The sequence below is a fragment of the Emys orbicularis genome, chromosome 1, assembly GCF_028017835.1.
Source record: "Emys orbicularis isolate rEmyOrb1 chromosome 1, rEmyOrb1.hap1, whole genome shotgun sequence".
NCBI lineage: Eukaryota > Metazoa > Chordata > Testudines > Emydidae > Emys > Emys orbicularis.
The window spans coordinates 153,500,658-153,513,529 of record NC_088683.1 but is presented as its reverse complement, the minus strand read 5'-3'; the positions used below and the strand labels follow the sequence as shown (position 1 = coordinate 153,513,529).

The 12,872-nt window shown below is 43.6% G+C and overlaps 1 protein-coding gene across 1 annotated transcript; it reads right to left on the bottom strand.

The window, feature by feature from the left end:
• Positions 1–270: 270 nt before the first annotated feature.
• LOC135891915 (cystatin-B-like) lies at positions 271–11,958 on the bottom strand. The gene is made up of 3 exons (XM_065419604.1): positions 11,834–11,958; positions 6,072–6,173; positions 271–513 (listed from the first exon to the last, which is right to left on the bottom strand). The coding sequence occupies exons 1-3, from the start codon at positions 11,897–11,899 to the stop codon at positions 379–381; spliced, it is 303 nt and encodes a 100-aa protein (XP_065275676.1). The 5' UTR covers positions 11,900–11,958; the 3' UTR covers positions 271–378.
• Positions 11,959–12,872: the final 914 nt, after the last annotated feature.

Below are 12,872 nucleotides of genomic sequence, written 5' to 3'. Positions count from 1 at the left end.
TTTCTTGTGACTGCCGATGGGGATGTGGTAGTTGTGGGTGGTGGTGTCTTTGTTGTGAAAGATTCTTCTAATAATACTACTCATTTAGAGAAAGCAGCAAACCAGGAGAAATAGGACAGTCAAGCTCATGGACTAAGCAGATTCTAATGGAAGCATGTTTTGGGGAGATGCAGTACATTTCCTTGGAGGCCTGTCATAAGTTTCCAGCAGTAAGTAACTGCTGCTATCAAGACAGACCTTCTGTTACATGCAACACGGAAACACAAACTTAGTTTTCAAAATCAGATTAATTTTATTTTCATTCATGTATTGGCACAGGTGGTATCAGCTGGGAGTCTGCAGAAAGAGCAACAGAAGAGCCCATCCCAAGCATCTCATTCAAAATGGCTCCAATGGATCATTTTTGGTTTTGCCAGTCTCATAGCTGTTAAGACTGGGCCCCTTGTTCTCATGAGGAAGGCTTTGGAACACCCTCAAGTGTACACACTCATCGTTGCTTTTGCTGATGGAGACCTGAAAGACAAGGAGAATGGGACAGCCATGGACTAAGCAAATTCTAATGAAAGGAAGTTTTGGGGAGATGAAATGCTGAACCTTTGAATAGCAAAATAAAAATTAAATCATACACGGTACCATTCAATACCCTAAACCTGATCTGTAGAGACTGTCCCATTTCATATCACATGTGTGAGCAGAAATGGGCTTGTGTGTCCAAATTAGGGTGTTCCTGATGATCAGAAAATAGAAATGTTATCCCTGCACTCACAAGGCCAAGTTCAACCTGCCATAAGAAGGCGTCACTTCCACTGGTTTCTCCAGGAGTTGCACCTATTTATGCCTGGGCTGAATTTAGGTCATATTCTTCATGCCCCAAAATTATCCTTCCCACTAAACAACTTCATCTTCTGCACATAACCTTGGGGATCTGAGTGAAGTCAATGAGAGTTTTCTTTACAAAAAATCTGATATTTAAACCCAAAAGTTTTCAATCAGTTTTTCTAAGGCAAAGTCTCATTGACTTCACTCAGATCCCATGCCTAGACTGGCAGTGAAAGAGTTAACCCTTTTTTCCCTAGGAAGGCCAGAGCTGTATGCAAAGACACTGGGGCAGGAGGCAAAGAAAGCTGAATACTGGGGTGAAGTAAGCCAACACCCTCACTGGGGCTGGGTGAAGATTTTTCAGACAGATATTTTATTCACCAAAAAAATGCAGTTTCAAATCTACCAAAACTATTTGTGAGTTTGTGAATTTTGACTGTCTCCCAAATAAAAAAATTTTTTTTTTGGAAATGCTGACAAACTGTTTCAATATTTCCAAATTGATTCTTTTTGGTTTTGGGGGGAGGGGGGTAGATTTACAAAATGGCCAGAGGAGGAGATGGTTCTGTCCCACCTTATAACTTTTAGTCCAAGTGGTTGGGGGTACTCAGGTGGGATATGGAAGACCTGGGTTCAATATCATCCTCATTTGATGTGCAGAAGGGAGTTGATTTGGGGTCTCCTGCTTCTCAGGAGAGTGCTCTAACCAGTGGGCTATGAGGTATTCAAGTGGAGGTTTCTCTGTCTTGCTTATTGAAGCTGTTCCACTGGGTAGAAATAATCAGTGGGCCAGAAACAAAGAGATTGACTCCATTGCCTGCTGCTTAGGGTACTCAGCTGGGAGGTAAGAAACACAAATTCGAATTCCATCCCCTGCAAGTTGTCGCCTGTTAAAAAAAAACAGGATTTTTTTTTTTTTTTTTTTAAGTCTCTCTTTTATGAAACCACCCAAACATTTAAGCACTACTGGTATTCACAAAACCCCCACTCAGCTGCCACGTAACTCTGGAGGTGCCTATATAACCTCAGCACCTAAATTTTTGCTGTAAAAGTCCCCTAGTTGCCTACGTTTCTGCCACTGGGCATGTGCACTAGTGTCTCAAGCAGGTGTCTAGACACTTAACTCACACCTAACCCCCAGCGGGATTCTCATACTGGGCTTTGTCGTGCCTGGCTTACCTGCAGGGCCTGATCCAGTAGATGTGCTCAGAGCACACCTGACGCCACAAAATATGGAGGAGAACAACCTCCCTCATGACCTTTAGCCCAGTGGTGTCACCTGGGCCATGTGAGACCCCATTCAATTCCCCCTTCTGCGTGACAAGACAAAGGGAGTTGTTCATGGGTCTTCTACCTGTCAGAGGAATGTTCTAACCACTGGGCTATAGGATAATCTGAGGCAGAGGCGCTCTCTGAGTCTCCCATTGAAGCTGTTCCACTGTATAACTAATTAAATATGCACTGGCCCAAACAGAGAGCGAGTGACTCTGTAGTTCAGTAACTAGGGCACATGCCTGACATGTGGACACCATCTTCAAATCCCTTCTCCCCACCAGGCAAAGGAGGGGAATTGAACCAGAGTTTTCTACCTCCCAAGCAAGTGCCCTAACCACTGGCCTAAAGGTTGTAAGGAAGTCAGCCTGCTCCTCCTTTCCCCTCTGGCTGTTTTGTGGGAAGTCAGACTTGTGCCACCCCTTGTCTTGCAAGAAATAGCTCAGGCATCTGATGCCAGGAGAAGGCTTTTTCATAGATTAATAGATTCTAAGGCCAGAAGGGACAATTATGATTATCTGGTCTGACCTCCTGTAAAACACAGGCCATAGAACTCCCCCAAAATAATTCCTGGAGTAGATCTTTTAGCAAAACATCCCATCTTGATCTAAAAATGTTCAGCTCTGGAGAAATCCACCATGACCCTTGACAAATTGTTCCAATGGTTAATTACTCTCACCATTAAAAATATACTCCTTGTTTCCAGTCTCGATTAAACTCTCAGCCATTGGATCATGTTATGCCTTTCTTTGCTAGACTGAAGAGCCCATTATTAAATGTTTTCCCCCCCATGCAGGTATTTACAGAAAATAATGAAAATGACCCTTAATTTACTCTTCGCTAAGCTGAATAGACTGAGCTCCGAGTCTCACTATGAGGCATGTTTTCTAATACTTTAATCATTTTCATGACTCTTCTCTCAACCCTCTCCAATTTATCAACATCCTTCTGGAATTCTGGGCACCAGAACTTGACACAGTATTCCAACAGTGGTCGCACCAGTGATAAGTATAGAGACAAAATAGCCTCTCTACTCCTACTTGAGATTTGCCTGTTTATGCATCCTAAGATCAATGTCAGACTGAGGTCTATAATTACCCAGGTCATCCCATTTATCCATTTTAAAAATTGGCACTTAAGCTTTCTTCCAGTCTTCTGAAACTTTCCCAGTGCTCTAAGACTTATTGAAAAATCAACATTAACAGTCCAGTGAACTCCTCAGCCAGCGCTTTTAAAACTCTTGGATGCACATTATCTGATATTGCTAATTTGAAAATGTCTAACTTAAGTAGCTATTTAACATCCTCCAGAGATATTAGTGGAATAGAAAGAGTGTTATCATCACCATAGGTAGAGATTATATCTGTTTTCCCCCAAATACAGAACACAAATATTTATTGAACACTTCTGCCTTTTCTAGGCTGTGACTCCCAAGCAGAGACAGGTGCCTGTGTCACTCTGTACCTCAAAGTAGCACCCTGGAACACCCATATTTATCTCGGTCATATAATTATGATATATTTCATACAAAGCATGCTATGTAGGATATCATATGAAAGGTCATGGTCTGCTGAAACCCATTGTTCTGTTAAAATATGTATATCAGTGTGTATGAGGTTATAAGATTTTGCTGTATGGTTGTTAATGAAATAGTTGTGAGTTTGGAAGTCACCCAATGCTAGTTCTCCAGGGACCACAACAAAGGAGATTACCAACATCTGGGCAGGCATTGAAGATCATCACCTGCCATTGACCAGCAGGGGAATAGTATACAAGGGATTTACAATTCAATGACAATTTCGCAAGCACCACACATTGGGGACTGCTCAACGTTATGACTCAGTTGCACAAGACCACAACAGGGGTTTGCTCAACCCTGTGACTCAGCAAGGCCCACCAAGGCACGTCTGGGCTAGTGTCTTCCAGGCACATGGACTGAGGAGACAAAATAGGGGACAGTGGCATCATGCTTTGGCCTTTCTCCTCCCCCACCTATGCTGGAAGCAACAAGAACACTGGGAAGACAAAGCCTTGAACTGAGGAGACTTGTCCCAGGCTTAGAGGGGAAGCCTGTGTATTAAGAACTTAACATCTAGTTTGGTGAGAAAACTGCTTGGTCCAAATACTGCCTAGTCTAATAAAAGATTTAGACTGTGTGATTACCTTTTATTTTCTTTGGTAACTATCTCTGACCTTTTATGCCTACCACTTATAATCACTTAAAATCTATCTTTCTGTAGTTAATAAATCTGTTTTATATTTTACCTAAAGCAGTGTGTTTTGGTTGAAGTGCTTGGGAAATCTCAGCTCAGTTTACAAAGGCTAGTGAGTGTCCTCTCCACATTGAGGGAGGGGCAGACTGGATAATAAACTTACACTGATCAGGTTTCTGACCAGGACAAGACGGTATAGTTCCGGGCTGCAAGGCTGGGGGCTTGGGAGATTTGCTGGTGCCTTTCTCTGTGTGATTCGTGAGTGGCTCAGGGAGCATTCATGCAATTTAGCTGGGTGTGGGGCTCCATGTGCTGTTGTGCTGAGTGATAACAGTGCCTGGAGGGGTTTACTGCTTGTCAGTACCAAAGCATTGTGAGAGACAGCCCAGGCTAGAGAGTTAAGAGGGCACAGTAGTACCCCAGTTCCAGGTTGTACTCGGGGGATCCCATCACAGTGCCTAACTCCGGACTGGAGTTAGATACCCAAGTTCCTTTGAGGGGGAAGCACTCAGGACAGACACCGTTCTCCTCAGTATTTCCCATTGGCTAGCTTAAGCATCTCCTCATTCAGTGTGCATGCTTTTGTGGATTCTGTTCTTCGACTCCAAACTTTCCCCCATCCATTGTGTAGGGAGCCTGAACACCTAATTCAGGGTTTGTGAATTCCAGTGGGTGACTAAGCACCTAGAAGTTAGGGGCTGCAATCCCCACCTACCTTAGAAAACCTCTCTATCCATGTCCCTCAGAGAGCTGCTCTCACTGGTAATCTATTGGGGAAATGTCAGGTGCAGGAGGCAGAACGTTCTTAACAGATGGTTCTAAATGACTGAACTCATTGCCACAGGAGATCAGAATCAGACCTGGGCCAGGAGTGTGCAGAGCACAATGAAAACCCAACTCCTTCGACAAGGCCTTCTCACAATAACAGAGCTAAAAAGACCCACCATTTCTCTGAGAGAAGGAGCAGACTGGGCTTTTGGGCCCCAGGCAGCCTATGACCACAGAACCCACTGTTTTGAGGAAATATTAGGGAAGGGGGACATTTCCGCTATCATTAAAAAAAGTTTCTAGCCCTTTCCCTTAAGAGTGAGCCTTGGAAAATGCAAGCGGATCAAAGGAACAAGGGGCTGGACTGTACTTCTGCAGAAGGTTGTGGGGACGTAAGACCTACCCCTCCCAAACACACACACAAACTGTATTTAAAATTGCTCAGAGGAGTTTGAGGTGTGTACCTCTCAGTAACACTCCCCAAAAGCCCCAGGCTGGCCCTGTGGCTAGTGGGCTGATCATGGTGAACAGGATTCTATTTCCTCTCAGGGCACGGAGACAGCAGGAAGGAAAAGCCATTGTTTTGCCAGCTTGCCCAAACAACACCTAAGGCCAGCTCTGAGGATGAGAGTTAAGAAAGCAGTTGGAGAGTCTTGAATAGAGATCGCCCTCTTGGCAATCCTAAAATTTTACAATATACAGCTGTAGGAGTGTGACTCGTGCTTATAAATACTGAGAAGATTTAAATGAGATTCACAAAACAAGTTGTTTATCTTTTCTATTTTTGTATCAAAATAGCACCCAACAGGTACTGGCTGGGCACTGCAGAAGCAGACGAGAGATAGTCCCTACCTTGATTAAAAGTCATATGGGATCTTTTCCTGCAATGTTTGCTCACTATTTGAACATTTTGCTTTAAGGCACTCAAAAGTACATTCTTCTTCAACTAGAACACTTAAGCAATGAGGGAAGAAAAGGGGGATTTTGTTGACTACTGACCTTAATGAAGTAGTTTATTCCAGCAACCACCTGAGTTTTATATTTTAGGGCTACATAGACTGGATACGTCTTGTTCTCTTTCCCTTCCAGCTGTGGCTTCACCTGTAGGGAAAAAAGAGGGTTAGGTGGTGTAATGGGGTCGGTACACCCCCTTCTCATCATATGTCTACTGCCTCCATTTCTTCTTCTCAGCTTCTCAAAGAATGCACATGTTATGTGCTGCAAGTCAGCCTATAACATTTCCCTTCTTTGGGCCTTGCTTATTAACAAACAATTCAACTCAACTCAACTCAGATCTTCCAGCCTTATTCCCTAGGCTCCAGAGTTCCTTGCAGCCAGGCTTCACAGCCCTGTGAAAACTAGGATTGCTGCATGGCCTTTCCTGAAATACCTCTCGCCTGAAGCTCCTGCTTTCTGCAAACATCTCCCCCAAAACCCCTGTCCATCCACTGACCTCAGAGTCTGTCTGACCATCTGCACCACCTCCAGTTTGCCATCACATGACACTTGGTCACTGTGATACAGAGGCCCATTGCTGCCAACTGGCAAAAACTTCACTGTTCTCTACAAGCAACTCCTGTCTAGACCTGACAAAATCACTACACTTAACACACAGTTTTCATGGTATTCACCCATGATGGGCAGCATGTGAGGTCTCTGTTGAAAACTTGTAACTTATCAATACCCATAATCAGTGTGAGATGTGTGTACAGGTGATATATAAGGAATAATGTAACTGTATTGAAAATTATGCCTTTATGGTCTTGGAGGGAAAGTGAGTGGCTAGGGAATAATGTCTCGGTGACGGACAATTCAAGCAGGAGGGAGTTGTCGCCCATCCTGGGCTAGCCGATTATGTACTGCAATACTCATTGTCTGCCTTGGCACCAACCCAGAAAAAAAAAAAAAAAAAAAAGGAAAAACCATCGAAGACAAATTAAGCATCAAAACCACTTGAATATGAAAAGGAATTATAGGACATTGAGTGGATCCCCCTGTTTGGTGAATAAAGACAAAAGACTGATTTGATTTGGTATATCACAGGATGGAGAAAGACGCTCTGTATACATTAACGAAGGAGGCACCTTGATGAGCAGGGGTGCTTCAGGAAAGATTGGGTCCTGGCATTTTAAATTGTTAGTTCTCCTTTATTGGGGTAGGTAGCAGAGCAGTACCATGAGAGGAGTAGAACAGGAAAAGGGCAGAATTGAGACCTCTCAAACTTTTGCCCCAAGCGAAGGGGCAGGGGGGAGTCATTTGAGCTCCCCGTCTTAGGTGCCAAAATGTTGTGGGCAGGCCCTCTTCCCCCTCCCCCATGGAATTATGTACAATCCCTCAATCATACATAAATTTTTGCATTTTTAATTCAATGAACTCCTATAATACTAATTTAATTCAATATGGTTTGTCCAGGATATTGCAGTTTAGTGTCATATCTGTCACAATCAAGTGACTTTTTAAAATTTTCCCTAAGACAATTGTGATTACACTCACCTGATGGGGTCATTGGAGTGCTATGGTACATCATCCCTTCTCAGATACAGATGTACTGTGTCTCAGAGGAAAGCATTAAAGAAACTTCAGCTGTGAGGCACATGGACTGCGACAGCTAGTGGGTCCCAAAAGCTCTGACACGCAGCGCAAATGAAATACTAATTTACTAAGGCTGACAGAAAAGGACAAAATCTCTAGGCTCACTAAACAGCTCATAGTTCTCAGTTTAACCTTTGTGGGACAGTTCAAAAGAAGGTTGGGGTCCTCAGGCCTCACTATCTTAATATCTTAATCCATTCATGCAGTAGAGGTAATTGGTCAGAGTTCAGTTCTGTGGTATGACTCATTGGGGCCCCTCTGCATTGCTCTTCCACACTGATGCAGCATCTTCTGCTTGAGTGTCAACTCTGGAGCAGCTGTTCCAGTGCTTCACATGCTGCCACTCTCACCCCAAATGCTGCAATCACTGCGCTCTTCCCACATTCCCAATACACCCACTCTTGACTAACTATTCTCCCAGTTCCCATGGAACCTTTCCTTTCTGCTGCTCTCAGCAGATTCACCACACCACACCCAGGCTTTCCACTTCTTTGGAAGTGTTGAATTAAGTGTCCCGTCAGCACCAGCTGTCCTTGTCTCAGACAAATAAACTGTCATCCCCCACCCCTGCCATTCATGACCTTCCCAACCTCCAAGTACTATTTACCCATCAGTTATTTATTGAGAGGGCCCATCCCTTTGAGGGAGGTCAAGCAGCCAGCTGCCTAGTCCCCAAATGGACAGTTTGAAGCCCTTGGCTCATGCCTAACAGATGTAGGACAAGGAGATTTAATAAGTAATACATTCCTGATCAAATGTATTGTTTCTGGACTCTGCTAGAATTAGGGCAGAAATGAAGGTAATGCTCAGGGGTCAACAATGGTACAAGAAAACCTCCCCAAAATTGATAGTACTAGGGCTGCTGGGGCTAGATTTCACCAAGGATCTTAGGCTCCCTGCTGACTAGTGGAATTCTTAGCCCTGAGTTAGGCACCCAGGTTCCTCCTGTATTGTATGGGGAGACTTAGGCCTGGTCTACACTTACCCCTCAAGTCGAAGTAAGGTACGCAAATTCAGCTACGTGAATAACGTAGCTGAATTCGACATACCTTACTTCGAACTTACCGCGGTCCACACGCGGCAGGCAGGCTCCCCCGTCGACTTCGCGGTACTCCTCTCGCCGAGCTGGAGTACCGCAGTCGACGGGGATCACTTCCTGGTTCGATTTATCGCGTCCACACCAGACGAGATAAATCGAACTTGGAACTTCGATCCGCAGCCGTCGAACTACCGGGTAAGTGTAGACTAGCCCTTAATTGCCTAAGAAAGGGATTCCCAGAAGCCAGTAGGCAGAGTGGGGACCCATCTAAGTTAGCCAGGAGTAAAATGGAGAGAAGAGGGACAGGGCATAGGGCCCAGATCTACAAAGGTACTTGGGCACCTGACTGACAGGCCAAAGAGAGAGGCACCCATGTCTGCTTGGGATTCGTGCTTTCAGATTGCCAGATGAAAAGTGCCTTGTACCTGCTGAGGAAATGAGGGTTAAAATCCTTTCCTCTCAGAAGAGCTTTTGACAAAACATTTCCATTTGCTGTGATTTTAATTGTCTGCTTTGGAGCTTCTTTTAGGAACATTTGGATACTACAATGAAATCCAACATAATGACAGCATTATAGATGGGGAAACTGAGGCAGAGAGCGCTGAAGTGACTTACCCAGAGTCAGGCTACACAATGAGCCTGTGGCTGACACAGGAATCACATCTGTCTCATGACTACCAGTCCCAGTGCACTAACCACTAATCCATTGTGCTTCATTCATTAGCTAACTGGGAACTTTGACCATTTCTTTAAAAGCATGTAGTCAATAAAGGCAATTCATGTATTTAAGCCAATCAACAATGACATTTTTCTCTGGCAGCCACTTTCCCTTCCATGAAGGGTGGGGTGAGAGTAACCACGAGTATTCTAGTCTGCAGTCTGGTAGTCAGATGCTCTTTGTTGCTAAAGGATACGACGGAGTTCCCAGTTGACTCACAAATACCAGATACTATTTAGAAATCTACCTCTCCAAGGCACACACAGATCTAAGCACAAGACAAAAGTTTCACCTTTTTGAAAATAAAGAGCAATGAATCATTTTGTTTACATTTTTTAAAAAGATCACTGAACAGGTGAGTGCTTTAAATGAGGGGTTCGCAACCTTTTTCTTTCTGAGGACCCCTCCCAACATGCTATAAAAATTCCACAGCCCACGGGTGCCACAACTGTTTTTCTGCATATCCAGCAGATTAAGAGCCAGGGCCGGTGGTAGGGGGTGGCAACCAGGCCAATTGCCTGGGACCCCAGGCCACAGGGGGCCCTGCAAAGCTAAGGTGCTCAGGCTTTGGCTTCAGCCCTGGGTGGCAGGGCTTGGGCTTTGGTTTTCTGCCCGGGGCCCCAGCAAGTCTAATGACGGCCCTGCTCTCTGGTTTATTTAGACAGACCCCTTGAAACCTGCTTGCAGCCCCCCAGGGGGCCCCAGAATCCTGCTTGAGAACTGCTCCTTTAAATCATTCCAAGTACATGACACTTTCCTAAAAGTAGTTCAGGTATCGTACATATCTGCCCTCCGGAGGCTATATTCTGCTCTCACTTAACAGGGGAGTAAATTTAAAAACCTCAATTGACCCCTGTGTGAATGAAAGCAGAATCTGACTTGAAGATTCACCTTTTGCGCCCTATTTGGGTCCACTGAAAACTAAGTATTGTGGCCTCATTTCTGACATATGCTGGGTGAACATTTAAACTTGGATTCTCAGATTTTTTGGACAGAGACCATCTGCTACCTTCGACAGTGAGCATACACACAACAGCAGTAATATTTTGTAGGTCTATAGTGCCTTTCGAGGAAGAGTCTCAATGAATTAAACAGTCCCCATGTGAGGAAGGGAAGTGTTATCCCCCACTCCCACCCCCTTCATTTTACATCTGAGGAAATTGAAGCACAAAGAGGTGAAGTGATTTGACCAGGGTCACACAGCGAGTCCACAGCAGAGCCAGGCAGGCCCAGGACATTTCCCCCTCACCCCCTAGCCCAAATAACCTCCAAGGGGCCCTAAAACATCGTCAGAAAGGCCAAAGATACAAATCACAGGAAAATACTGACAAAGTAGCTAATTTCTACTTTCTTAAACTCTTAAAATCCAAGATTTTCCAGGGATCCAACTAGCCCCTGGACTCCTAGAAGGTTATTTGTTTATAGGAACCCTGAAATACCCACTCCCCTCTGCCCCCCAGTAATGAGACACTAGAACCAGCCCTGGCACCAGGAACAAAAGCCTGACTCCCTGGCTTGCTCTGCATTAGCAAATGGGACCTCCAGTTCACCGCCGGTGCAGCTCCGCTAGCCCAACTACACAAGTACCAGTGGAGACAGAACACTGATATTTTTACTACCCTGTCAGCCAGTTCTGTACAGATCAGGGTGCGATGGCACACCTAAAACCTTGTAGGCAGAGGTGCTTCTACCACTGCTACTGGAACTGCACTGGTAGTTAATTAGGCAGTGTAGACTCAGCTTCAGATGCCTGTACTGACCATTAGAGCTTTCTGTCTTTCCTATATTTCTAGCTGTGCCACAGGGGTCTCTGAATGTCTCTAGAGCTCCCAGAAGACAGAAAGCAGAGGGTCAGAAGACTGGAAGAAAAGTAATGTTGTGCCAATATTTAAAAAGGATAAATGGGATAACCCAGCAATTATAGGCCTGCCAGTCTGACATTGATCTTGGGCAAGATATTGGAGCAGCTTATATGGGACTCGATTAATAAAGAATTAAAGGATACTTAATGCCAATCAATGAGGCTTTATGGAAAATAGATCCTGTCATAATAACTTGATATCTTTTTTTTTTATGAGATGATAAATTTGGTTGATAAAGGTAATAGCATTGATGTAATAGACCTAGACTTCTGTATAACACTTGATATCGCATGACATTTTAATTAAAAAACCATTACGATACAAAATTAACATGGCCACATTAAATGGATTAAAAGATTGAAAAGTTCTATGCCTGTGCTATACAGGATGTCAAACTAGATGGTCCCTTCTGGCCTTAGCAGATACAAATCTAAGAATTTCCTGGACTGGAGTCAGTGCAGTCACTTCTTAAGCAATTTTTCCATGCCACATACTACATGCTTCTAATCAACTAGTTTCTGTTTTGCATCTTTCATTGGATGCAACTCACCTGGTCAGCAATCTCTTGGATTTCTGGAGTCGCGGGCTTGGTCTCGGTTAAGCCTCCAGCAATCATAGTGGCAAATAACTTCTTAGGATGTTTGGAAACTCTGACAAGCAAAATCTAGAGCAAATGTGACCAAGAACACTCAGACATCTGATATTATATACTCACACAGTCATGTGATTTGTATAATGTGGAGTTTACCATTGTCAGGCTTGTGAGGGGAGAGCAGGGAAGAAAGGAACAAAACAAAATAAAACAATGTAATATTGTCAGTAGTAAGAGAAAGAGTACTTTAAATATCATTATGTGTCTAGTGCTCTGTGGACACCAGAAAAGCAGAAAACAAATAACTCCCCAACCCCTATTAATTATGGTAATTGGTTCCTCCTGGTCTGGCAATTTCTTGATTCATCACCATTTTCAACACCTCTAATAGGGGTGTGACTCTCTTTGTGCTTAGGGAAGGGATTGTAAACACTGAGCTACACCCAAATATTTCCCAATATCTGCCTTAAAATTACCACACATTCTCCCCTGGTTTCATTGCAGCAATTCCTGTTTAACTTGAAATGTGGTTCTCTCATTATCTCTAAGAATGCAAAGGCAGCAGGTCTTTTATTTTTAATTATTTTATTTCTCTATTATTTATTACAAATCTGAAAGGTTTTCTGACTGTTGAAAGGACAGAGACAAGAATGCTGGCACATGCTGCCACCTTAACCCCTTCTTTTCCTTGTGTTTTAGCTTTTATTTGAAGAAATATGACCCACCCTCCAAAAGGAGCATGCATGTAGATTTCTTTATCAAACTTTTTACAAAACCTATGAACATTTAGCAATTAGTCTTGTTTTTAATTTTGCACCAGGAATAAAATTTCCTTTTTCTCCATTATTCCTTTAGCATTTGTCTTTAAAAACTGGCAGATAGACTCCAATGAAAGATGTACCTAATCTTTAGAACAATTTCACTTATTCCTACTTAAAGTAATGTAGTTCTTCACAGCCTTTTGTATTTATTGGAAATTAACACCTATTGGCTTAAA